Genomic DNA, 26,435 nt, shown 5'->3' with positions numbered 1-26,435 from the left:
AGTCAACACCATCAAAGGAACAGCTACACTATCAGCTTAGGCTGATATCACAACAATCAGCACGCAATCTTAGGAGGAAAAGGATCACCCTCAACAAGGATTGGTGCAAACCATCTTGGAAGTCGAAAAGTTCCTCCATCCTTTTCAGGATGCGGCTCACTCCAGGATGAGGACTTGGTCTCTAGGACTTGGATATGGTTTCAACAAGAAAATGAAGTTGCACAAAAACAGCCAAGTCAGAGTGCCTTTACATTGGGAGGACTTTGAGCTTGAGCTTGAGAGGGAGTGTTGGAAATAGGCATGTGATGATTCGACATCAGCACATGGAAGCAATCTCAACCACAAAGTAAATAACAGGAATATTATGGAGCGACTCCAGACGGTCCCCCACACACAAGTCTACACGTGTCAACTTGTTGTGTTGACACAATGAGGATACCCGTTGTGTTCACACGTCAAGGATCTACAATATGAAACCTCATTGTAACGCCACATGTGGATACTTGTTGAGTATCTCCATTGAGGACACACACCTGAGCACTTGCCCTCTCCCTTTCCTGCCTTGCAATGAGGCAAATCAACGCAACAGGACGCAACTCAAAACCCTCTTTGTGGTGGCAAAACCTGTCACATTCCTTATACAGAAAGGTATAGAAAAGCCTAATTGCACATTCCCTTTCATGTTCTCTCTCTTCTTCCCCAAGAAGGATTATCATATGTTACATCCTTAACATACTTGCCAATAGCCACCTCTCCCTGCCCAACACTGGAGCTCTCATCAAACCCTTCATGGTTCAGCAAGCAGATTGCGCACCAAGCACTTCCCGTTGAGTATCTCTACCTTAGCGCAATTTCCACTGATGCTTTCCACCTAGGCCAGCCTTTTGCTACCACTAGGCCCAGCCATAACATTTTTCAACTTGAGGCAGCTACGCGGGAGTGCCTGTATGTGAGAAATATTGGTTAGACAGACATGAGGGGTTTGATATTCATATTATCAAGCACCAATGCAATGTAGTGGTGATGCAAAAGACTTGAGTGTCAAGAAGTTCTGATGTATACAGCGGAGCCATTGATTGCCATTGGAGCACTTGACCATTGTCTTGGCTGTCAGTTTGCTAGAACTGCTGGCTCCATTTGCTGGCAACTAGTACAATAAGTCCTGTAGTTACAAGTTACTGCTGTTTGTACAATCGTTGGCTGAAACATAGGGATGCGGATTCACTGTATTGTGTCGTGCAAACACAGACAAGACTGGTCCTGGTGCTCCTCAACCAAGATGATTGCATATTAAGCAATGGAGGATCGAAAGATCACAATATCTCTAAAACAGCAAGTCCTCTAATATCAATTGGCAATACGGCTGTGACTCATGTCACTGGCTTGGCTACTTCCTTTGGAGAATTTTCCAGTGTCTATAGGTGTTTATAAGTTTTTATTAGCAAGTTGACCCCCGTTTATTATACCTATTATTGGAGACATAGCATGAACTCCTTTATTGTTGTTACCTTTATCTAGATGTGAGCCTACTTGAAGGTTTTGAACAATGGCAATGACCATCTGTATAGACCATAAAGATCTGCAAAGCATGTTTCAATCTTGGTATTTGGAGCAGATCTGGTCAATGATCAGTCAATATCCTCTGTAACACTTGAAATACATCAAACAAGTGAGATTGAAGTGAATCTACAACGACATGGACCAGCAAGACTGCAAGAGATCTTGGAAAAGCAAGTGCTTGCCTGATACTATCTCTGTGCCTAGTGATGAGAACCAGCCACAGTCCGGATAGTTGCTGTTGATCAAAGTGGCCAATACCAAGAGTCTAGATAAATCCTGTTCAGCTGGAAGGCAGTCAGGCTACATCTGGATCAAAAGAAGCTTCAGCCATGGCCTGCGTCTTGATGTACGCATCAACCTACTCGACTGCAACGCCGTTGTTGTTGTTCTCTTCCTCATCATTATCTTCGGTATTATCATTCGGAATCTGCAGGCGATCCCTACATTGGGGGGCTGGGCACAAAACTTCAAAGATAGCCTGCGCCAGTGGGATTAAGATGGATCTACTTCTCAGCTGCAATGCGCTGTTGTTGTTGTCCTCCTCCCGTGCAATGCCCTTGTCCTTGTCCGCCTCCTCCTTCTCATCATCATCATCGGTATCGTTGCTTGAGACTTGAAAGCGGTTCCTACGCTTGTGCGGCCAGGTCAGTTTTGTAGAGGCCTGTGGTGATGTTCGCCAAAATCAATTCACTTCTCAACCAAGGCAACCTCAACTTGCTGATTTTCAGACTCGTTCTTGTCGTCATCATAAGGAGCTTGGAAGCAGTTTCTGCATCTGTGTGAATGCAATACATGATTTCTGTTAGCATCATGTATAGAATACTGACCTCTGATCAGAGTTGCACAACCTTGTTATGAGATAAAATCAAGATGAACCAAGGTTAATCACTTGATGTACCTAGGCAGTAGTATTGGCATGTTACTGGTACCGATCTTGTCCTGTTATGAAGATGATTCAATGTAGCTTGCATGAAGATATAGTAGTGGATGAGGAGGACAGATAGATCAGACCAAAACAGCCCGCTATGTATACTTTTCTCAGAAGGGCCAGACAGCAGCAAGTCATACAATCTTGGTATTTGATGTTCAAGAATTGTTAGAGTTTGGTGTTCAATAGTCAAAATTGATTGGGATTTAGCAATTGTTGGAGTTTAGTGATTTAATTCAAATACATCCCTTCTAGTATGTTCCTGCATTCTGTTTGCTTCCTGCTTCCTGTTGCTTACTTTGTGTTTGAGATAGCCCCCCTGTGGCGCTATCCAATTGGCATGTGCCTATTTCCAAACTAGGAGGTATCATGTGGTCAAGCTTTCCTCTGATTAGCTGCAAAAATTGGTTGGAGCAAGCTTTTCAGGTTCAAGAGCGCTGGCCCATTGGGTGTAATTGACTTGTGTAACAGTGGACTTGCTCTTTGTGTGCTGCTGCCACAAAACAATGGCGTCGTTCAAAACCGGATATGTGTCACACAGCCTGTGGAAGGCAAGCAATAGTGGCTTCCACAGTCAGGTAGTGCTACTCAAGATGTTGTCTTGAGATTGGGTTAGCCAGTGCTTTGTCAATGGACCAGGATTGACTGCTGTAGGCATTAGAATCATCATCATTGTTATGAGAAATGGCGTGCCTCCTACTGGAAAAATGATTGCCTCAGAGGTGTCCTGTTACGGGATCATCATGTGAGTCAAATACCAACACACTGGGCTGTTCCACAGACATCAGTATACACCTAAGATTGGCTCGACAAGGCGAACCCGATTCTCTTGGAGCAGATTCGGTCGCCCCCACCATTTACCGAAAACAACAATAGCTTCCCGACGCATATCACAAACAGGTGAAAGGACCTTGAGGTACATGACAACCTTAATCAGGACCTCGACAACCTTACTCGATGTACCTAGGGACAATGCAAACCCAAATCCGCCTCCTCTACCGAATGCGGTTGCTCTCGACAGGATCCATCTGTCTGCCATCTTGTTCTTCCAGTTTCACCATCTCTCTCGCCGTTCTTTTCTCTTGGGTCTTTTCAGTGTTCGCCAGCCTCGTCTCCTTACTCGTCTTCGTATAAATATCACAAACAGGTACAAGGACCTCGAGGTACACGACAACCTTACTCAGGACCTTGACAACCTTACTCAACGTACCTAGGGACAATGCAAACCCAAATCCGCCTCCTCTACCGAATCCGGTTGCTCTCGACAGGATTCATCTGTTTGCCATCTTGTTCTTCCAGTTTCACCATCTCTCGCCAGTCTTCTCTCTTGGGTCTTTCCAGTGTTCGCCAGCCTCGTCTCCTTACTCGTCTTCGTATAAATAGCTAGAGGAACTTGACCGAATTCGATAGAGGACGCTCTGTAATAGTAATAGGTCAAGTTCCAATATCACATTCAATACACGCCTATCTGACTTGTTACAACATCTTCAAGACGTGTTGCAGAGAGGTTACAAACTCAGGATGTTGCTAAGTATCTACGCTTCATCGTTTTACCTTAGACCGAATCCGGTACCTCACACCGAGTGTACACCTTCCTTATCCATAAATCTCTGGATTCGTATCCCTCATCCGAACCCGCTTCATTCAAGCGAACTTGGGACATTCTCCCAACTACCTGCAATCTACCTTAAGCACCCTACGCCTTACGACTTGGGAACTCTCGCCCATTAGCGACCTCCGCCGTAACATTGTTACACATCACATGATGGCTAGAACACCAAGTCAGATAGTGCTTATGTTGCAGATCTGTAAGCAGACATGACAGATAGCTGTAGTAAGAGTCTTGCATCACAATAAACTTGACCACACAGATGAAGTACTGCTTTGACCAAGCAACTCTGCAGAAAGTCTTGGTCATGTTATCTTGGCATTGGCTTGAGAACTTGTTTGAAGATCCTTTTGGGGGTGCTTGCCAAACATTCTCAAGGTGTTTGATTAGTCATCATGGTTGGGCCTAGTGGCAGTAAAAGGCTAGCCTAGGTGAAAGCATTAGTAGGAAGTGTACTAAGGCAGAGATACTATTATAGGCATCCGCGGTGCGCGTGTTCTACGTGAGCGGGATGTGGGTTTTGACCTCGTGTGGAGGTCCGTTCGGAGACTCTCTCAGAGACGTATTAGGAGGTGTGTTTGGAGATGTCTAACTAGTCCCCTGTAGTAGTCAGACATCCGTTATTACAGTCATTACCCTACCCATACCTTCTAGTCCCGTGTGTTACTGTTCAGACTTGCTTAATCGCGGTCGACTGGTGAACAGTTCACAACCGGTCATTGGAAAAGTTATGACTCAACCCATTTGCCACCACTTTTGCCACCATTTGCCCCTTCCCAGAAAAGTATATATAGCAGGCCATTTGGGTCTGATTTCTCTTTCCCCTCTCATGTACTACTTTACTTTTATGCAAGCAACCAGATAAATAGTCATTCACACAAGAGATAGCAACAGTCAACACCATCAAAGGAACAGCTACACTATCAGCTTAGGCTGATATCACAACAAGATTTTGCTGAATTACTGGCTCACTAATTTTTGGCTGACAGTGTTGCAATAGCAATGACAAGTCACTGCCCCAACAATACCTGCAGCACCATCAAGATGTCTTGCTTGATTAGACGACTGGGAGACCATGTACGCAGGTTGTCTCCATACAACTTGTCTTTTCGATATTTGTTATGAATTGTGCAACTGCCTCAGGCACAAGTCCACTGGAAACATGCTCATTAGAATAGCATATATATATTTTTTAGGCATCTGTGGTATGCATGTCATGGAATCATGCAGTGTGGGATTTCATCTTGTAGAGAGGTCTGTCTGGAGACCCTCTCAGGGACCCTCCTGAAGACTCATCAGGAGATGTGTATGGTGGGGTCCGGCTAGTACCCTGTAGTCATTAGACATCTGTTATTAGGATCATTTCCCTACCAATACCTTCTAGTCCTGTTCGTCACTGTTCAGGTTTGCTGGCCAACCTCATGATACCGCAGACCATTGAGATCTGATTTCTCTTTCCTCTCTCATGTACTACTTTACTTTTGGGCATGCAATCAGATTGATGATCAATCAGACAAGAGAATGCATTCATCAACACCCAAAGGAACAGCTACACCATCAGCTCAGGCTGTCATCACAACAAGACTCATTTGCATGGCAGACTTGGACTCTTCAAACTTCCTATGTAACAAGGTGGCTGGACCTTGATGAGCGCTCAGAGCAGCATCCCTGATCCAGACCTTGTCCCAAGGGCAAAACTCTGAGTTGTCTCACATGATCGCCTCTTTGCAAACACGCCCTCCCATAATCAGAAGGGTCACAATAGGCAGTGCCAGTGATTGCTCCATATGGAGAGAAACCAATGGCTGGTCCTTGCTCTGTAGGATTTCAGTTACTTGATCCAGAAAGTCTCCTTACTGCAGTATCAAGAGAAAATCTTGTCCCTTTACCACTGAATAACCCTTTTGTCATCTGGCGAGTCAATTTTCTTGCTGCTGTCAGACCAATATGCCTGTCAAGCTGTGAATCCCCTTGGCGTTGCACCAATCAAAGTCGACACGATGTACAGGTCTCAGATGTCCTGGTTAAGGAGGGGTCCAGAAACTAACCAGAGCTTACTGTTGTGTGTTTTAAATTGGCATGCTATGACATCATAGGTGATGCTCAAAGGTGCAATTGCAAGCACAAAGGGTCAACATATGGCCAGGATCACATGTTGCGACTAGTGATGTCATTTGTGACTGCAGTCACAAATATGTAATTGGAGACGCAATTGTGCAACTGCTTCGGTTGCAAGTTCACTAGGGAACATGCTCATCAGAATAGCATATATGGCAGACCATTTGGGTCTGATTTCTCTTTCCCCTCTCATGTACTACTTTACTTTTATGCAAGCAACATTGATTCATCTTCACAACAAGACAAGATCAGCACTAGTAATACATCATTGCCATGCCTAGGTACATCAAGTAATCCACCTTGGTGGATCTAGTTGTTACTGCACAACATTCTGTGCTTGAAGTTGGGTCATCCCTGTCGGATGTATAGGCATCTTGCTGTGGACAAGCAGGAAGCGGACCAGATTATAATGCATCTCTTCAAGAGGCTGCTTGCGCAGATGGGCAGGACGGATCAGATCAGGGAACGGGTGTCATCTCTGTCTCTGCCAAGAGAGAGGTGGTTATGACATCCACTTGAGGTTGTAACCTGCACCCAAGTCTCCTTCAATGTTCGGTTAGGCTGGACAACCAGAAAACAGTGCAAAAACTTGCTATTGTTGTGGGACTGCTGCAATTCTACAAAAAAAAACGCTTTGCGACCTGATGCTCTCTCTCTTCCAATCTCTATCAGGATCAGACCCCCACCCCTCAACAAATCTGGTCAGTATCCAAGCACAGACATATCGGGAAACGTTAGTGACCATGAGGGGGTCTACATCTTGTTCAATGCAAGCAAAGATACAGGAAGGCTCAGATTCTACCTTGGTTTGACAATCTGGGGCTTTGAGCACCGGAAGGACGGGCATCCTGGGAAGCCGGATTTGAATAGACAATACATGACGGCTAGGGTCGTCAACCATTAGGACCAATGTTCCAAGTTTACGCTTGTGAGTTGCCTTAGCTTAATGCTGGAACAGCTTTGTAATCTGAGCCAAAACGTGGTGTTGGCAGGTAGATTTTGGGGACACATTTGAGGAGCTTGCCATCGGCGGCCAAACAACGCATGCAATGGAGATTGCCCTCAATGTGCTGCTCAGAGCCTGGCAATTGTGGGTTGAATACAAATGTCACAAGTAAGCGGTTCAACTCGTTTTTTCCTTTCCTGTTCCTGACTCGTTGGTCTACATCTAGACAAAAGAACAAACCCGCTTTGGCAAACCCTTCATATAAGACTATGGTGGTCTTCTATGTGAATCAAGCTTAGTGAGGCTGCCAAAGGTGGGAATATCCATTTCCCCTCCTCAGCTTCACCACCCGGGGGCAATTCAATGGAATGCGATATTCAAGAAGCTCGATATTGTTCCATGCCCATACCTCTCTGCTTTTGAGACCCGCTTGCGCAATATCGTCTGATGGCATCACCAATTTGGTTTGAAGTGGCTTAAGCCAAACAAGAGGGATTGGAAGCTATATGAAGCACACCCCATCTTCCTCGACACCTGGCTCGACAAATGCCGTCCAGCAAGTAAGTAGATGTGCGCCAAGATCTTGCCGACTCTGTATTGACCAAACCACTGTGGCCAGTTGCTAAAGGGGAACAACTCACTGTCAAAAAGGTTTCTACCAGACAGCCGTTGGCCTATGGGAAGCAATCCTTGTCAGTGCCGCTGATCTCCAGAGAGTACAATAGAGTTTGCTTGCTGATGACTAGACTTCTGCTTGGCCAAATACCCAGATAGACTGCACCTGAAACTTCTTTTTGCGGCAGTCAATTGCAAGTCAAGAAAACCGAGAATGAGAGGGCCATGGCTGGGGAAAGTGAAAGTGTACTGTTGACTGGAGCCGCAATAACAAGCAAGTCAAGAACGTGAAAGTCCAGAACGGGAAAGTTGAGAACAAGCAGGCCCATAACAAGAAAGCCGAGAACTCGAAGGTCAAGGGGAAGAGAAGGTGTACTAGTGACTGGAGCTGAGAGAAGTCCGTCGGATTGTCAATTAAAGATGTCTTGTCTTGAGCAAAATGAATGTATCTGGCCGCCGACGAAGTGAATGTATCTCGTGATGATCAAGTGCGGCCATTGCCATTGATGGCTGTACCCTTCAAGGACTCGTTTGATCTGGAAGGGCTGCAGATACCCATGTCTACAAATACCCTGACAGAGATGCCACAGAGCATGCTCGACAATGCCGTGTTCCTAAGACATCCTATACAGTGAGGTTTACGCACAGGAGGGAAAGGTTTGTTAGCGGATTGCTAGAGTGCGTGTTCCATCCGAAGGCGAATGTACCTGTGTTCATCCAAATATCTGAGTTCCTGGAGTTCAGGCTCAGATCCTGTCCAAATTTTATAGATGTAAAGGCATATAGCAAGACTCCAGACAAACAATATAGGACATGTTACGGCGGAAGTCGCTAATGGGCGAGAGTTCCCAAGTCGTAAGGCGTAGGGTGCTTAAGGTAGATTGCAGGTAGTTGGGAGAATGTCCCAAGTTCGCTTGAATGAAGCGGGTTCGGATGAGGGATACGAATCCAGAGATTTATGGATAAGGAAGGTGTACACTCGGTGTGAGGTACCGGATTCGGTCTAAGGTAAAACGATGAAGCGTAGATACTTAGCAACATCCTGAGTTTGTAACCTCTCTGCAACACGTCTTGAAGATGTTGTAACAAGTCAGATAGGCGTGTATTGAATGTGATATTGGAACTTGACCTATTACTATTACAGAGCGTCCTCTATCGAATTCGGTCAAGTTCCTCTAGCTATTTATACGAAGACGAGTAAGGAGACGAGGCTGGCGAACACTGGAAAGACCCAAGAGAGAAGACTGGCGAGAGATGGTGAAACTGGAAGAACAAGATGGCAAACAGATGAATCCTGTCGAGAGCAACCGGATTCGGTAGAGGAGGCGAGTTTGAGTTCTCATTTGTCCCTAGGTACGTTGAGTAAGGTTGTCAAGGTCCTGAGTAAGGTTGTCGTGTACCTCGAGGTCCTTGTACCTGTTTGTGATATTTATACGAAGACGAGTAAGGAGACGAGGCTGGCGAACACTGAAAAGACCCAAGAGAAAAGAACGGCGAGAGAGATGGTGAAACTGGAAGAACAAGATGGCAAACAGATGAATCCTGTCGAGAGCAACCGCATTCAGTAGAGGAGGCGGATTTGGGTTTGCATTGTCCCTAGGTACATCGAGTAAGGTTGTCGAGGTCCTGATTAAGGTTGTCATGTACCTCAAGGTCCTTTCACCTGTTTGTGATATGCGTCGGGAAGGTATTGTTGTTTTCGGTAAATGGTGGGGGCGACCGAATCTGCTCCAAGAGAATCGGGTTCGCCTTGTCGAGCCAATCTTAGGTGTATACTGATGTCTGTGGAACAGCCCAGTGTGTTGGTATTTGACTCACATGATGATCCCGTAACAAACAACCATCCTCACGATAGACCGCCTCAGAACCCCTTTTGATGTCTGTAGTGAGTCTCCCTTTTCATCTCCTATATATGCCTATCATCAAAAGCTCCTTATCTGTATATACCTCTCCATTATTTCAAATTGAACCATTACCCTAGGCCTGAGCCCGCATACGCTGTTTAGCATCTGCCCGTTACACTCAATAATTACAAGGAGCTTTCAGTGCGACAGAGGTTATCACGTCACGTGATCGCAACATCCGCGATCGCGCCGCCAAGGGAATTTACCTCGGTGTTTGTCGTTGCATGAATGACATCATCAACCTCGGTACCGGTTTGCCTTTTCGCCCTTGGCCAGCATGAGACTCGGTATCATAACATCTCGCAGCCGTCTCGATAGCCTGTCGTCCAAGACTTTGTCTGCCAGCCAAGGTAGACGTCGTTCATATTCGCGATCACCGCCGCAGATTTCGTCCGCGCATCTCTTTGCCTCAACATCGCTGCCATCGTCGGGGCATGTTATATAGATCTATAGAACAGGATGCTGGTGATATGGTCGTTCTTGCGCACTGTCCGCTGGGACAATCGAGTGTACCGACCTCACACATTCTACCTACAAGATGAAGTACTACGATGCCCTTCGCAAGAGAAGAAACAACTACACTCAGCATGACCCCGAGACAATGGAGTATCTCGTTCATTTTAATGATTGGGTGGGGTTGTACCTATGGCTTGGTCTGATAGGTATTATCGGGATAGTGACCGTTTTTCATTGGACCGACAAGATTCAGGTCAGCGAGTGGAAGCTGGTCGTTCCGGTTCGCCAGCGAGCACAATGCTGATGCTCCGAAACGCTCCTATCGATGCAGGGATACTACCGCCGTCGTCATGCTGGTTTCCGCTCTCGAGAAAAACGATTGCCCAGGACCCGATCTATACGATCCATCCGATCGGTCACGGAGACAGGGGATGTCGAAGTGAACCCTCATGTCAGCAGCGGGCGAAGCATCGGCAGCGGCAAGCCTCTTGTGGTAATCGAAGAGCAACATCAAATCAGTCTCAGATATGGATTCTATTGGCTGGCGGCTTTCTGGCGCAAATACAGCATCAAACACTCCGCCATAGCCGAATGGTTTGCTCTGGGAGATCTCGGACAGTTGTTCCTGATTGCCGTCTATCTTCTCCTCAACTTTCTGCTCATTTTTCTTGGAACGGCCGGCGACATAGATTGGATGGCCCACCATGTTCGTGACATGCATGCCAGTCGCACTTGTCATAGCTAATGCATCGTTTTTTTTTCTGTTATCTATCACTCGACAGGCGGCGAAGTTAACTTATGCAAACTTGCCTCTGATCATTGGTCTTGCTGGAAAAAACAATGTCCTATCGAAATTGACCGGATTCGCCTACGAGAGCCTCAACGTTCTTCATCGGTGGAGTGCTAGGTTTGTTATCATCAGCAGCACCATTCATATCGCGGGCCGCATTCATGTACGTATTGACCGTTCGAATTGTTGACAAGTAGCTGAAATCTCCCTTGCCGTAAAGGTCAACGTGCCTAGCACAAGAACCGGGGTTTCTGGTAGTGGATACATCATTTGGGGCTGGGTCGCTTTTGCCCTGTTTATCTAGTAAGCAGAATCAATCTTGGCCGTGGCCTGATTTTTGCGCTAATTCTTCCCCATTCGGACAGCATGATTGTTATGGCATCCCGCAAGATCCGCAACGCAGCCTATCAATTTTTCCTGGTAGGTCCGGTCGCCATCCGGCTTGGATGCTGGCATTGCGACTGCTGAATGGACACCTTCTCACCCTCAGATACAACACATCATCCTCTGGTTCGTTATTGTGGCATCTCTTGTGATTCACCGGCCCCAGCTTCAGGGGTGGATCTGGGCCGGTCTCGCGCTACACCTGCTCGATCGATTCGCAAGGCTTTTGCGTATCTCTTATTACACTATCCTCAAGAGGGTGTCGGGGGATGATGATCGTCCGGAAGGCGAGGTCACCGTACTGACCAGCGATACGATCCGCGTCAGCGTAAGGACTAGGCAAAGTGAGAGCTTTGACTTGTGCTCGCGTTCCGGTCCAGAGACTAACCCAGACACCCTCATGTACCAGATTGGATCGCCGGTCAACACGTGTACCTCCACTGTCCCAAGCAGTCGCCTGGGGGTCATCCTTTTACCGGTAAGGCATCGCAAAAGATAGACCTTTAGCTTTGTGACATCATGCTGATTTGACTCACAGTTTCTAACATCTCGAGGCCCCTCGATCAAACGGATATGCATCGGCCACGGGAAGCAACACAGGAGTTACTGATTCGGGTCAGGGAAGGCATGACTAAGAAGGTCTACGAAGTCGGCATGCAAGCGAAGGATATGGAGACGAACATTGGCAACAAGGCGAATTATCCGAAAGAGCCTGTGCCAATCAAAGCTTGGACGGAAGGACCTTGTGAGTGCCTTACGCGCAACGCTTTATATGATGCGGGGGATTGATCAGGGCGACGCCATCTCGTGGCAGATGGTCATGAGAAATACCTAGGGGAGGATTACAACACGCTTATGCTTGTAGCCGGAGGCTCCGGAGTCAGCTACACATTGTCCAACGCTATGGACCTTGTCCGACGAGCGCGAGCAATGCACATTGGTTCAGAGGACAAGACTATTGCCATTGCGACCCGCCGCCTGCAGTTTGTCTGGATGGTCAAGAAACCGGGTATGTACCTTGCGTGCTTGTCGAGGCGCTGCGCTCACCGCCTCGACTGATGCCATAGAGCAAGTCGCTTGGATAAGTGATCATCTCCAGCAAATGTGCGAGCTAGCACCTCCCGGATTCCTGCACATCACCATCTTCGTCACGTCGAAACGTACATCAGATGAAGTCGCCATTCTGCCAGGTTATGTGACGGAAGATAAAAGGAGTCCCGTAGAGTCTGAGGGAGAGAAAGCAGCACGACCTTCTGAGATCGGATCTCCAGCAGTCGAGCGCGTCGAACATGGAAGCCGCGTGGAGCTGAGGTCTGGTCGTCCGAACTTTCGCGAACTGGTCGAGCGTGAAGTGCAACATTCGGCATACACAGAGTAGGTCAAGGGGCGCCCTGATATAACGTCCGTCTGTTCGCTAATCAGTGAGGCGTGCGCTACTCGAAGTTGGTGCGGTGTCGGTGCATGCGGGCCAACCCCCATGAATGACTCGCTTGCCTCTGCCGTTAGCGAGGCAGTGCGTCCTGGTTCCGTTGCCCGGGGCGAGCTTCGACGCAATATATACCTAACTATCGAGTAAGCCTCCTCCAACACTGGCAGACAATCTACGTAAGCTAACAACAGCACTATGATTGCAGAGAATTTGGCTGGTGATGCACGAGGATTAATGCGTACCCGAATCTGTATTTCGGAAGTCCCATGAAACCCGATATCATTTTGTGTTTATTGCAAAGCAGAAAATCAATCTGTTTTTCTGACTTGCGAGGGAAAAACTACTCAACTCACGAACGTAGCAATGAATCGTATGATCCTCCTTGTACGATTGCTGCTTGATGACAAGCAAGAAACACTAACATCCTCTTACACCCTCAGTAATCACACAGGATGCAGAATGACGACTTCGAGGAGCTACATCCCAGCTAGACATGCTAGAAACCGGTTAGATGCATGAAGAGCCGTCGGCGAGTTTCAACGCGTAACCCTTGGAGAGTAACACGTAATTGTTACGCTCCAGCGTCGGCTTGAGATTCCTCACGAACAAAATCGATTAAAACCCTCATTCTCACTCGTATAAGTAAAGTAGAAGATGAACACGGTCGATGTCTATAGCTGATCTGCTGATCGCTGAACAGCCGACGCTGAAACAAACGCCTCCGATTGATCTTCGACGATGAAACGATAGGTCACGTGACCGCTGCTATCGGTGATCACCGAGTCGGCCAGTCTTCCCTGCAGACTGCGATACTACGGTACTCCCAGCTATAGTCCTGTTCCTGTTCAGACTTTGTCAGCTCTTCACTGCTCTCTCAAGGCCCTCTTGTCGCTTCTCAGTGTCCTCACATAATAGCAGAATTACGAATACACATAGAAGATCATGGCCATCAATGGAGAGCCGCTCGTCGAAGATAGCTCTCAAGGCGTTTCGAGGACGGTAGCTTTTCTTCCTCTTGGATGTACCGATGGCTTGGCCAATCCAGAGAGTTTTACGAGGCATCTACAAGAAGCCGTACGTTCCACAAGCGATGCATTGGCTGTAATATTCTATTGGCCTTCGCGGAAAGTCAACCCCATCAGCGATCTCTCACCAGTAACCCGGCAGGCGGACTGGGATGTTCTGCAGCGCTTTTTGGGGGTCATGTATGGCTGCGCAGGCCGCGAGGCTGCGGTTCTGGACCGACCGTTACTGGAAGTCCTTGTACTCATAGACGGTCTGATGGATGAGACTTGCTTGCGAGGCAAAGTCAGCAAAATCATCCTGCTCAATGAAGTCGGCCTTAGTGAGCACGTCGGGATACGACCTTGACAAGGAGTCGGTTCTGAGCTGGCCTCTTTCCTCGCAGATGACGTCGCACGCTTTCTTGAGACCAGTCCCGAGCCTCAAATGGTCACTCGTTTCAGTAAAAATCTACGTCAAGCTGGAGACGACAGTGTTTCCCCGAGCCATCCGATCACTGCAGCACAAGAGAAGCAGGATCATCGACACGACGTTACAGCTCTTGGTGGAACGTTCGACCACTTGCACGGCGGGCACAAGATCTTGCTGACCATGGCGGTAGCGATTACAAAGCGGCGATTGGTGATCGGATTGACCAGTAAGTACCTTTGTGAATGTTTCCTCTTCAACGGATTCTGACATTCCACACTTACCAGCCGATGTTATGCTCAAAACCAAATCGCACGCCGAGCTGTTAGAGCCCTTCGAAACCCGTACTCAACACTTACAAACGTTTCTCAGGCACCTGAGTACGGATATTGAGTACGATATCATAGCTTTACGGGATACATATGGTCCCACCGCCACGGACGAGCTGATCTCGGCGCTGATCGTGAGCCGGGAGAGTGCTGCCGGGGGTCTAGCGAGTAGGTCCAATCGTCTTTCTGCTTCCTAAGACTCAAAAAGCTCAACATCCTCACTATAGTCGATCAAGTACGCGAAACGAACGGCTTGACTAGATTGCGCACATACGTAATCGATGTGATATCTGGCAACCACGGTGAGAGTGGAACCGGAGTCGAGCTTGACGGCAACCAAAAGCCGCTCTTGGTGGATTCATCGGCGAATCCTGAACAGCTGAAGGAGCTCAAGCTCGGGAGTACATACATCCGACAGTGGTTGGCAAGTCGGAAAGACGGCTCCGATTCGGGTGGGTATGGTGCGGTCTCCTTTCTACCGACTAAAGCTAAAATCCTGAAGCTCGATCGCAGCCGGATCACATGGACATGGTAATCTCACTCGCAAAGGCACTGAACCTGCATGGCAGCGCAAGAAACAGAAAACGACGGAAGTAGCGACAGCTGGCAAGCTCACTGAGCTGGCGCCGATGCGTACAGCCTACGAAGCGACGAGCCAAAGACTGAGATGGACATACAGCTACGAGGAGCTGGAGACTGTGCGCCAGGAACTGAGCGATCGGGCCGTCGAACAATGCCGCAGAAATTGGGATACAGAAGCTGTAAGAACAGATCAGACCTCGATCACGCACATCGTCCGCTAATCTTCGCGGTTCAGTCGCTCTTGGCCAGTGAAGGAAGTGCCAATGTCAAGGTTCCAAAGAAATTCCCTTCGCCAGAGGATGAACGACTGCTCGTCACCTTTTACGCTGCATCCATCAGAACCATCATCGCGGAGGGAATGCTCAACAATGGTCGTTCGCTCCCGTCTGCTATAGAAGGGGTAGCCATTACCTTTCTGAAGCGTTTCTATTTGCGGACGAGCGTGCTCGAGTGGCATCCAAAGGTCATCATGTGAGCAGCTATACCAATCCTTTCTCGAATTCGATCCCATCAAATTGTTAACCCATCGCTCGCTCCTATATAGGCCAGTCTGCCTGTTCCTGGCCGGTAAAGTTTGTAACCACGTCTTTGATATCGACAATTACGTTGCATCCTTCAACAAAATCAAACGCGATGATATACTCGGTGTCGAATATCTGGTGCTACAAACCCTACGATTTGACGTGTTCGTACCGCGAATACAGGACGCTCTCCATGGCTGGTTTCTCAAACTACAGGTCAGTCAGCTTCCCGAGGATGACGTATACTTCTTGGCTATTAACCAATGGTCGTGTACTGCTGCTAAAGGACGCGAACCCATCCGGCGTGAATCGGATCGAGGCGGCTTACCTGGTCGCGCAATCACATTTAAAGCGTTCGAGACTCTCGGACGCGGAGTTCATCTATACACCGTCCCAGATAGCTGCCACCTGTTTCCGTATGGCGGACGCCAGACTGTTCCAGACCGCCCTGGACAAACTTCTACCCCTCGATGCTGAGTCGCAAGGTGGCACAGAATCAAATTCGGGTCAACAATCCCTTAAACCGCTTCTCGCGCGAGAAAGTCTGCTGGATATATTACAACACGTTCAGAACGCCATCGAGAGCGCTCCGTTGGATGCATCTTCCGAGATGGACAAGGTGAAAGCCGCAGATAAATTGGTCAAGTTGGCACAAGACCCTGCAAAAAACAAGAGTTCCGCATTGTAGGTCTTCCAGCTACGCCTCTCCAGACAGAGCTCTCTGACTGACTTACTGCTCTGAAATTACAGATATCGACAACAGCAGCGGCAACAAGAAGCTCAACAGGCAGAAAAACGGGCTCTTCGCTTGCGACGGGCGCAGCAAGACATCAAGAATCGCGATGACTTTTTCGGTGCACCGGTCGGTTCGGGAGTCACCAACAGCGCGGGTCCTGCTATGGGTGTACAAGCTGAGAGCGGAGGTCTCGCGCTGGGAGGAGAGGGTCTAAAAATGGTCGGGATGAGTCTGGACAGCTCGGACTCGGAGTGATGTGACCAGATTGATCGCGGTGACAGAACCCTGTATAGACTATGTCATTCGTTCATTGTCATCGTAATTTACAGCTCGCCCATCATGAGCGATTTGCGAGCCTTGTATACCGACACGGACAAGGGATCGAGACCCGTATTATGGGCTTCGTGCGCCGTCAAGATCTTGCTGCTCAGCTCGCCTCCCTCTTGCGCCGTCGACTGATATGTGGCGATGCCTTGCGACCCTGGAAGGCCGGGGATAGCATCTCTTGCAGTCCCCTGTTCACGCTCACGACGACTTCGAGATCCGTTCCAAGCAGGTGGGGTCTGGAGATGAAACTGCTCGGCCTCGCCATGCAGAGCAGCCATATGTCGGGACCGTAGCTCCGAGGTTGATTTTGCTGGCGTGAGCAGGCTCGACAGCGGAAGCCCCTCCATCGTTGGACTGGTGGTAAATTTTCCAGTCGAGGTAGCCTTGTCCTCGACTCCGCCGCCTTCCGCACGGCCCGTGCTCGACGCCTGGTTACGCTGTGCCCGCTCGCGAATCGAGCTAATGGAGAGGGAGCTGGGGAATGCCGGGTGAGTGGTCTGAGCTTGCTGTCTCACAATGACCTGACTGGCCGGGAGGACCTGTGACCATATAATGAGCGGAATCTATGAGTATCCGAATTTCATTGGCGACCGAGGTCGACTGACTGTAGGCACAACCTACCTGCGCTGCTCCGCTCCCTTGCATCGGCTCCTGGGAGGTGTTGGAGGCCATAAAGTAGAGAGCTTGGATGATGTTGAATGTGAAGAGAATGTAGCCGATCCTCGCTATACCAGCAAGCTCAATTTTTATCAGTCACCATTCGAAAAGGGCAGCCCTCGCCTTGACGATGCTTACCGACGTAAACATCCCAATGTGTATGCCTCCAACCGAACATGGCACCCGTCAACCTGGATGTCGTCACCCACAGGTCAGATCTCGTGGCGAGCCACCATGTGACGAGACCGAAAACGTTCCATCGCAGCCGTTGAGCAGCAAAGAAGTTGACGGAGGAGGACATGGCGTGTCTGCTGAGGTGTTTGTAATGATTGCTTTCCGCAGGATCCGACTCGATGTTCAATCCGATGTAGGCGTATGAGGTATTGTGAATTGGGTGTTTGTTTCAGCTTGTGATCCTTTTGACGAGTGCAGTAGTATAGCTAGTATAGTAAGTTAGTATTAGTAGCTTGTGGTGATGGTGGTAACCTAGTAAGCTAGTAGCTATTCGGTGTTCGAGGGGGCGGTCGACGGCGAGTCTCGGGTCTGGGGAGGATCCTGGCAGTAGTTAGGGGAGTGGTGACGAATATCAGTACTGCCTCCTACCCCGGTCGAACGAACACTCAAAAGGCGAGTTGATACCGTCATGTGTGCATGGGATGGCCATCGGGTACATCGAACCTTTCGAGGCAGACGATTCCCTCCAAGATGACGCAGAGACAAAAGGGAGAAAGGACAGGGCTGACCCCCCCTCCCCCGCTTGCTTGAGGGAAAGAGGCAGGGGAGGATATGAAACGCACGCGGAGAACAATAGCGAACCTGCGCGACCACCACCACCACACCCAAGAACTCTTATTGTTCTCAACATCTTTCAAACTCGCGAGCAGCAGCAGCGACAACGAGTCTTCGAAAAAGGATGACCCAAACGGATGGAACAAAGCAGATTGGAGCGGGGAGACGGGCGAACAGGGTGGAGGATAGAGAGGGAGGGGCGAGCGAGGCGTCGGTCAGTCGATATAGCAGCAGACTCTCAACATTCGCATCCTAGTCTTATGACGATATCCTCGACCCCTTGCTGCCTACCCATAGCTCGCCTTTCTCAACCTATAAACCTTGCTCACATTTAGAATGAGCACACGCATCCCCACTCAGTCGAGTAACGGTCCCGATACCCATATCCGCTCCCTCTTCAACGCTCAGGACCAATCCGCTCAGGCTCTCAACCTCGCCGGTCTGTTAGGTCGCGTCAAGATGTCCCGAGAAGACGAAGGGGAGGAGGTTCTGCTTCAGCCTCACCCAAGTCGTACGGTCGGTCGTCACACCAAGGCCTACGTCCCTTCACCGACCCTATCGTATTATGCCAATTTTGTCCCGGCCACGCCGGCTCCACCGCCCTTGCCAGTGCCGGCCAGCCAGACGGCGACAACCTCTTTTGCGATGCATCGGAGCGTCACACCTCCAACTCGAACCGAAGATCGCAGGATCCAGCGCAAACAACCTCCTGCTCCTATCGACGTCGAGCGGGCCTGTGGATCCGGAAGAAAGGCACAAGCAATGAATCGACATCTGCCTGTAGTCATCACGCTCGATAGCCCGGTCCTAGAGGACAAGCTTGCAGGAGAGCTCGGATCTACAAGCCAAGAGCTCGCCTTTGGTCGGGAAGACGACACTGCTCCGTCGCAAGATCGTCGTGGCGTCAAGAGTCTTTGGAGATCCAAGTCGAGAGGCAAAAAGATCGTCCCTGCCGTCGCTGAACCTAGCCCGGAATGGGTCGAGGTCGAGCAAGGTTACCGACATCCCTCCTGGATGGGAGGTCTCGACGTCCACGGGATTGACCTTCTCAAACCGGCCCGTAACGACCATGTCGGATCGACGAGTTCACCCACGACCCTGACACCTTCTCCCGGGACCGGAGGTGTCCTGCACAACGTCCTCTTGACACCGACCTATGGAGGTTCTACCAGCAGACATCGCAGTCCAAGCCCCAATCACAGCTCGACCGATCTCTTGCCGATTAGACCAACCAACCATCTTGAGGATGACTGTGACAAGAAGAAGCAAAAACGCCGAACGCTCATGGACCGGGCCGGCCGGTTATTGAACGAGCAGAGGATGCGACTCGTCTACGACAACCACAAGCGAGAGGCCCGTGGCCAAGTTCCCCCCGTCAAGGTTGGAGGGGTCGTTCCTTACTCGTTTTCCGGATACAAGGGCCGTGACGACACCAACATGGCAGAATCGGGAACCGTACCGTTGCACCGCATGCATTCGTATGCAACGACCGACTCTGCGCGCGGAAGCGGTTACGAAGCAAAGGGTCGGTACGCGATGGATTCGGGAAGAGACGGTTCGTTCAGGACCGAGAGAGGCCAAACCGGATCCGGCTATGAAAAGCCATCGCGAGAAATGCACATGCGCTCGATAGCCGACAGAGACGCTACCCTGCGAAAGAGGCGCAAGAAGAAGCTGGTCGTGCGTACCTTTGATTTGACCTCTCGAGGAGATTGACATGTGACTGATACAGTTGGACGAACAGATTCTCGGCGCGCTCATCCTTCTAATCATCGCTAGCTCTGTGATCGGGCTATGCGTTGGCCTACTGACTCGGAAGAGCCACACGGAAGACGCGACGCAGCCTTCTACCACGCAGGATAGTACTACCGCTGCGACACCAACTTCTGCTGCTCCGACCGCAACATCAACTACCTATACTCTCGCTGCGTGTCTCTCCCTCTTTGCACTCGCGGCCCCTTCGGCTCCTAGGACATATCCGTGCGATCAGTGTCTTCCTATACTCCAGACGGCAGACAACGACTTCGCCCCCAGTAAGAACGGAAATGCTGGAATCAGCGGCAACTCGACTGGAGTCGGAGCGGCTGTTCAGTTTTGCGGCTTGCAATCGATCTTCGCCAATACCGATGGCGTTGAACCGTCAAGGAAACGCGCCGGAGTGCTTGAAGGTTGGATGCAGAACACTAACCCTTGCAGCGGGTGGAGTGGAATCATCTGCGATGACAAGTCACGTGTCAAATCTTTGTGAGCGATTTGTGTGAACCCCATCTTATTGGACTCTGATTGACAAGCTTCTCTCACTTGCTCAGATCTCTAGTATTTCCTGGCGTACCTCGATCCCTGGACCCCTCCATCAGTGGTCTCGTCGGCCTTGAACGTATCAAGATTGTTGGCAACTCGCAAATTCCCGGTTAGTGGCAATGTGGTCCAAACGCCTTCACGTTTCGCATAGACCCTAACTCTGCCCGCTTACAGAGGGACCGATACCCGGAGCATTCTTCGGCCCATCTTTGACGGCTGTCGAGATCCAGTCTACCGGATTGACATCACTAGGTACCAGCGCTTTCGCTAGCCTTTCCTCTTTGACCAATTTGGTATTGGTGTCCAATACGAAACTCGGCTCTACCCTGCCTCCGTTACCGGAGACGCTCAAGTTGTCCACCTTGTAAGTGTCTCGATAGGGTTACCTTTGTCGGCAAATGTTCTTTACTGAAAAAATTTATGGGTCCCATCAGGTCTGTCACTGGACAGTCTCTGTCGTCCGATCCCTTTCCTGGACTCCCAGCATCGTTGACTTATATGTGAGAGCCGCTCAGTCCTCATCCCTGATTGCCACAATAGCTTGCTCAACCTGAATTGTCTTACTGCAGCGATCTTTCCTATAACGCGTTGACCGGTCCCATGCCCAACTTCGGTAAATTCACTGTGCTCGAATCTCTGTGAGTCAGGGGGATGAGCCATTCTCTGCTTTAAACCAGTCCTCATCATAGTCTCTCGTGTCCTGTTCACAGATTCCTCGACTCAAACGACTTTGGCAATGTCCCGTCCGCCTTTCCATCCAGCCTTCGCGACTTGTCGTTGCAAAATAACCCCTCTCTGACTGGTGTCTTGCCGCCACAACTCTGTTCGTCATCGACATTGAAGACCTGCGAGCTACAAAACACATCTCTCGGCTCTGCCAACGCTATGAATACCACAACGACTCAGGTAGCCGCCATCGCGACTCGCCTCTTGAACGCTACCGCCACGACCACTCTCTTCGCGACTGCGACTGCTATCACCAAACAAACCGCACAATGTGGAGCTTGCAGATTTTAAGACACGACGCTCATGCCTTGCCAATATACCCTTGTACCCGCTATACTATAGGTTAAGACGTATTTTAACCTCATCTTGAATCGTGTCTAATTTATTATCGTAAAAGACTGCATACACGGCTTTAACACTGTGGTATAGTATCGCATAAATGGAAGATCCTATCTATCAAAGCTCGTGCCCCAAAGTGACGCTTCAGTATCTCCCGGTGCTTTTTCAAACCGATTGTTGTCCTTTCGACCCAGTGACGCCGTGTGTCATCGCTACACCTTCGCCCTCCTCGTCCTTCAAGCTCTTGCTGACTGGGTGAGAGACCTTTGCTGGGCGGTAGAAAATAGCGAAGACGATCATCGTGAACCCGACCCAGGCGATATCGAAGTAGCTGAAGTATCGGACTCCGTCCCAGTTCGAGAAATCGTTATTGACTCGAGAAAACAAACCGGCGCTGTGCGAGCACTTTGTTGTTAGGCATTGGTTTGGGCGTGAGTCTAATTGCGAGCTTACCTGACGGAAAGACCGATGACAGAGCCGATCTGCAGGAAGATCTGAAGCAGGCCGCCCGCGACTCCAGATGCCGAGGGGGGCAGAGCTTGGATGACGCTGACTTGGATTGCTAGGAAAGCAAAGAACATCCCGCTCGACCCGATGAAGAACGAGGGGAACAGGAACGCCCAGTAGTCATTCCCACGTCCACCGTCACTCAGAATCAAGAGGACGAGTCCGGGTACAATGGAGACTATTTGGACGGTCAGTAGCCTGTTTCTACCAATTAATTGTCGGATATATAACTCACGCAGAAATCCGATAAGCACGGTGTACTTTGGCCGCTGAAGAACGACCGGAAACACGTGGACTACCGCGCCAACAGCCAGACCTGTAAGACCCATCGGCAGGAGGCGCGCTGCGACTAGAATGGGCGAGTAACCGTACGCAGCAGTCTGCCAGACATTGGCTAGCTCAAATTCTACCGACGTTTGCTCCCAGAGGTCTTTACGTGAGCTTTCCTCGACCTTTCCGGAATCACGGCGGGACTCACGAATGGTAGCCCACCAAAGGAAAGGAGTGAGGCTGCAACATGAAACGAGAATTTACATGAGCTACTTGGGCAATGCACTCATGCGATATCCGCCACGCCTGTACACTTACGCAGTGAAACACAGGAGAATGAGATTGGGAGCCCGCATCAATGAAATTGGAAGTAGAGCCTTCTCATCGTGCTGGAACCCTTCCCAGACCCAGAAGCCGACGAAAAGCGCCAGAGAGATCAGAAAGGGGGCCAGGAAGCTGGCACTGGTCCATCCATCGGTGGTTCCACCTTTGTTCGAGTCACGGACCCCGGTAAGATCAGCTTGTCAACGAGAACCGCATATCGATGACGATGGACGCTTACTTGTTAAGCCGAGGATAAAGAGGCAAAGACTGCTGGTGAGAATCACTGCCCCGCCGATATCCAGGCGTTGAAGTCTGGAGAATTGACTCGTATGGCTAACGGTGTGCTTTCTGAGCGGCATCATCAACGCGCCAACTGCAAAGGCGCAAAGCGCTAGAATGGCAAGGAAACGCAGCAGCCATCTCCAGGACGCGTTGCCTAGTCCAAAGACCCCACCGCTATTTGAAGTATACACGACATCGGGTCAGTATGATTCTGAATTCGATTACATGATCCCATTGTGAGGCGGAAGTGTGACGAACAGGACGATACCGAGAGAGTTGCTGATACCCGCGATCAGACCGATCATAGCAAGTGCCGCTCGCTGTTTCGTCAGGTCGGTGTAGAGGTGGACGATGAGGTGACTATTTGTGGGTCGAAGAGACTATGAATGGCCTGTGAGCGGCTAGAATTTTGTGGAGTACTCACTAAGCGGACGGAAGGGTCATCGAGCCTGCCAAGCCCTGCAGTGCTCGAAGAACGAGGAAAGCGTACTTGTTGTCCATGAAGCTGGATACAAGGAGGAGGATTCCGAGCATCCCAAATCCGCTCAGGAAGACTAGTTGTGCAGGAAAGATGTCGGCGAGTCTGCCGCTGAACAGGAGGAATCCAGCGAATGTGAGGGTGTAGGCGACGATTCTAGAGAGACGCGATGAGGATATCAGTTTGAAGCAATCCTGAGAGATAAGCCTCCAGATATACTGTACTGACACCCATGTCACGTTGCCAGCGTTCAAGCCGAGGTCTGCAGCAATGTCGGGAGTGAGAATGAGCAACGCGCTGATATTCAGGACGTCGATCGCGGTGGCCATGGCGAACACGGCGAGAAGGATGGCCTTTTTCGTCGGCCCGAGTTTGTCAAAGGGACCTTGATGAGTGGGATCGTTGACGGTCATCTCTTCGTCTGGAGACGAAATCATCGAAGGGGTCTTGGAGACCGTAGGCGGTGTGAGGTGGTCGTGATGGGACATTCTCCTTGAACGGGTTGATCAAGGTAGGCTTTGACGGAACTCGCTGTATTTGTGGAGAGTTGAATTTTCTGGTTTTAGAGAGAGAGAGTGAGAGCTCGAAGGTCGTTCGCTGTGATTGTCCGCCTTATATGATGGTGGTCATACCTTCTTCGGGTAGAGAATGACAAGCACGACGACTATCACCTCATCACCTTTGATTATTCAGCACAGCTTTTTACCTTTTGCGCCCTCGAGCCCATGACACGATCGATGATCAATCGTCAATCGTCAACTTGATCGAAAGAATCTTTTGGCTGTGCCGCTGTGTGGGTGGTGCCAGATTCGGGTCCGACTCTTTCTTGGTTCAAGTGGATCGATGGAACAGGATAGAACAACGAAAAATGCTTCCGCGTCGCGATAAGCAAATCTAGGGTGTACAACTACTGGTCGGCTGGTGGACAAAGGAGGTCGATCCACCTCGTAAGCCACGCAATGGTGGATCATAGATCTTCCATCCTCCCTCAGCTTACCGATCTTCACTTCGGGCATGATCCATGACCAATCGGAAACGGAAGGTTCTGATGAAACCGTCTGCCGGTACACTTGCGCGTCGCGAGTCGTCGGCTTTCCTCCGGCTTCACCTGAAACGAACATCAGACATCTGGCATCTGGACGCACGCACGTGTTCGCAGCGCCCGAAACATGCGAAACAAGGTCTCGCTCTTCAGCTTCTTTCCTGCGTTTCGTCTCGCAGATGGTCGAGAATTTGGAATGCGTGCCACTCTTCCTACATGATCGCCATTGAAGCACTCCACCTTCGCAGGACTGAAACATCGCAGATCGCCAGGACTAGCTTTGATTCTAGCAAAACCAAAAGAAATGCATGCGTGCATTCGAGTGTTATCGAGAGGAAAGATGCAGATGTAAACTGCGCATGCACGTTCGTATCGCCAACCTAGGTATAGCTACACATTAGAAAATCGTGAAACATCATGTTGGAACTGTCGAGCTTGCGCTCAAAGCTATGCGCCAAGACAAATATGCACAAAGAACACAGCTAATAGTAATAGAAAATCAAGAGCAGTGTCCGTCCTCAGCCCCGGTTCATCTAGAACGCAAGGGCGACCAGTCCAGCTACCAATCCGACGACTCCCATCCCGGCAACCTGAACTCGTCCAGCGGCGTTGGCAGGTGCGCTCGTAGAGGGAGTGGCCGAAGCGTTCTGAGCAGTGTTGGTGGTAGCTCGAGCCGCGGTGGTCGACATCCTGGTACTGGTAGGCATCATCTCGCTCTGAGCAGAATCGACGGCCTCGCTGGCCGACGAGCTAGCAGAGCTGACGACTGCGGCGGCAGAGGAAGAAGCAGAAGAGGCGGCCGAGGAGACGGCCATCGAGGCACCAGTCTGAGTGGCCGACATCGAGTTGACACCGGATTCGCTAGCAGCTCCGCCGACGGCGCCGACAGGTCCTCCAGCCAATTCACCGACTCCCCAAGGGATAGCTTGACCATCAGGTTGAGTCTGCTGAGCGGGCGGAGTGGTCGAACCATCGGCAGCAGCGATCTGATCATACGAGAAGGCACGGATTGTATTAGATATAGCATTCGCATCACGACGGCTTTCCCGTACATCAGACTTACGGTAAATCGGGTGGTCCAGGTGACTTGAGTGGCGTTCCCAGTGTTGGGGGTGAATTGCAAGAAATAAATCTTGGAAGTGGGCGACACGTCGGGAACGGTGAACTGATACTCCGAGAGGGTCGTGGCGTCGATCCCGGTCTCCAGGGCTATCATGGGGAAAGATTCAATGTTCAGATCACAAGTATACCATGCCTATGCTTCGATCGATGCTACTTACTTGTGACAGGGATCATCTGGAAGTTGTCTCCGCTCATGAGCTGGATGGTAACTGTAATACAGAAAGCCCAGAGTCAGCAAGGTTCGTACAGAAAATAGCGACTGGCCGACCTCGCAGCATACAATGCGTTCGAACGCCGTAACAAAGGAACTTCATCACTCACCATTGTTCCACTCTCCGCTGGTATCCTTGGTCCACAAGGTAGTCAACTGATCGCCAATCTTGGCGACGGTAGCCCCATCAGGCGAGGTGGGGATCATCTCGGCAGAGACGACCGAGGCGGCGACAGCGAGAAGAGTGATGATGCGGCTGAACATTGTGATAGTGGTGTTATCGTAATGAGTCGTGGTGTGCGAGGCTTTGTAGTGGTGGTAGTACTGAGTGAAGGTCTAGACGAGGTTGAAATGCAGAAGTCGTCGCGAGGTTTCGTAGGGATTGATCAAAAGAGCGTTGTTGTCGTTGTGGACTGAGCTGAAAGTCGAGTAGAAATGTAGGATGGTACCAGTATGCTATGTGCTATCAAGCTATCAATGTGATGTATGTCGCTCCGAGTGGGTTGAGCTGTGTCAAGAGCGAGTCTACGAGCAAGAAAGAGAAAGATGAATGAAGGTTGATGGCGATGGGTTGGGCAACACAGCGACACAGCAATTCCCCTCCCCCTCGGTCGACGATTTCCTTTGTGATGAACCGACCGGCGACACGAAACTGCTTCCGTTTTGCCCCGCGTTCTCCTCCTGGCTCCTGGGCCTCTACGCCTCTTCCGACGCCAAGAATC

General features: G+C 50.0%; 7 protein-coding genes across 7 annotated transcripts; 4 read left to right on the top strand and 3 right to left on the bottom strand.

Annotated features, from left to right (window-relative positions):
* Positions 1-10,038: 10,038 nt before the first annotated feature.
* HD553DRAFT_352252 (ferric reductase NAD binding domain-containing protein) lies at positions 10,039-12,979 on the top strand. The gene is made up of 12 exons (XM_046183677.1): positions 10,039-10,389; positions 10,468-10,842; positions 10,919-11,089; positions 11,147-11,229; positions 11,292-11,346; positions 11,417-11,654; positions 11,720-11,788; positions 11,849-12,055; positions 12,125-12,319; positions 12,378-12,684; positions 12,754-12,882; positions 12,945-12,979. Exons 1-12 carry the CDS (start codon positions 10,219-10,221, stop codon positions 12,958-12,960), a joined length of 2,016 nt encoding a protein of 671 aa, XP_046033899.1. The 5' UTR covers positions 10,039-10,218; the 3' UTR covers positions 12,961-12,979.
* Positions 12,980-13,604: 625 nt separating this feature from the next.
* HD553DRAFT_121104 (uncharacterized protein) lies at positions 13,605-15,243 on the top strand. Its single transcript, XM_046176501.1, has 6 exons — positions 13,605-14,084; positions 14,148-14,399; positions 14,458-14,667; positions 14,727-14,801; positions 14,879-14,951; positions 15,013-15,243. The coding sequence occupies exons 1-6, from the start codon at positions 13,682-13,684 to the stop codon at positions 15,032-15,034; spliced, it is 1,035 nt and encodes a 344-aa protein (XP_046033898.1). The 5' UTR covers positions 13,605-13,681; the 3' UTR covers positions 15,035-15,243.
* On the top strand, positions 15,129-16,290 carry HD553DRAFT_276434 (cyclin-like protein; the record flags this gene model as incomplete). Its single annotated transcript, XM_046177959.1, has 4 exons — positions 15,129-15,260; positions 15,317-15,552; positions 15,626-15,818; positions 15,889-16,290. The coding sequence occupies 4 exons, from the start codon at positions 15,129-15,131 to the stop codon at positions 16,288-16,290; spliced, it is 963 nt and encodes a 320-aa protein (XP_046033897.1).
* Positions 16,291-16,620: 330 nt separating this feature from the next.
* HD553DRAFT_317563 (uncharacterized protein) lies at positions 16,621-17,809 on the bottom strand. Its single transcript, XM_046180763.1, has 3 exons — positions 17,461-17,809; positions 17,287-17,390; positions 16,621-17,204 (listed from the first exon to the last, which is right to left on the bottom strand). Exons 1-3 carry the CDS (start codon positions 17,621-17,623, stop codon positions 16,662-16,664), a joined length of 810 nt encoding a protein of 269 aa, XP_046033896.1. The 5' UTR covers positions 17,624-17,809; the 3' UTR covers positions 16,621-16,661.
* Positions 17,810-17,953: 144 nt separating this feature from the next.
* On the top strand, positions 17,954-21,536 carry HD553DRAFT_121026 (uncharacterized protein). The gene is made up of 8 exons (XM_046176500.1): positions 17,954-18,325; positions 18,409-19,791; positions 19,856-20,355; positions 20,421-20,521; positions 20,587-20,776; positions 20,847-20,912; positions 20,982-21,050; positions 21,123-21,536. The coding sequence occupies exons 2-8, from the start codon at positions 18,448-18,450 to the stop codon at positions 21,427-21,429; spliced, it is 2,577 nt and encodes an 858-aa protein (XP_046033895.1). The 5' UTR covers positions 17,954-18,325; positions 18,409-18,447; the 3' UTR covers positions 21,430-21,536.
* Positions 21,537-21,642: 106 nt separating this feature from the next.
* Positions 21,643-24,204, bottom strand: HD553DRAFT_300038 (major facilitator superfamily domain-containing protein; the record flags this gene model as incomplete). Its single annotated transcript, XM_046178624.1, has 10 exons — positions 23,971-24,204; positions 23,567-23,894; positions 23,285-23,494; positions 23,119-23,220; positions 22,817-23,034; positions 22,573-22,741; positions 22,463-22,494; positions 22,220-22,390; positions 21,931-22,162; positions 21,643-21,871 (listed from the first exon to the last, which is right to left on the bottom strand). Exons 2-10 carry the CDS (start codon positions 23,824-23,826, stop codon positions 21,643-21,645), a joined length of 1,623 nt encoding a protein of 540 aa, XP_046033894.1. The 5' UTR covers positions 23,827-23,894; positions 23,971-24,204.
* A 495-nt stretch (positions 24,205-24,699) lies between these two features.
* HD553DRAFT_288433 (uncharacterized protein) lies at positions 24,700-26,400 on the bottom strand. Its single transcript, XM_046178294.1, has 4 exons — positions 25,824-26,400; positions 25,661-25,711; positions 25,444-25,589; positions 24,700-25,366 (listed from the first exon to the last, which is right to left on the bottom strand). Exons 1-4 carry the CDS (start codon positions 25,975-25,977, stop codon positions 24,914-24,916), a joined length of 804 nt encoding a protein of 267 aa, XP_046033893.1. The 5' UTR covers positions 25,978-26,400; the 3' UTR covers positions 24,700-24,913.
* Positions 26,401-26,435: the final 35 nt, after the last annotated feature.

This window comes from Filobasidium floriforme (assembly GCF_021052385.1).
Source record: "Filobasidium floriforme strain CBS 6241 chromosome Unknown HD553scaffold_22, whole genome shotgun sequence".
Taxonomy (NCBI): domain Eukaryota; kingdom Fungi; phylum Basidiomycota; class Tremellomycetes; order Filobasidiales; family Filobasidiaceae; genus Filobasidium; species Filobasidium floriforme.
The sequence above is the reverse complement of the archived record's forward strand: the minus strand, read 5'-3'. Positions and strand labels throughout refer to the sequence as shown.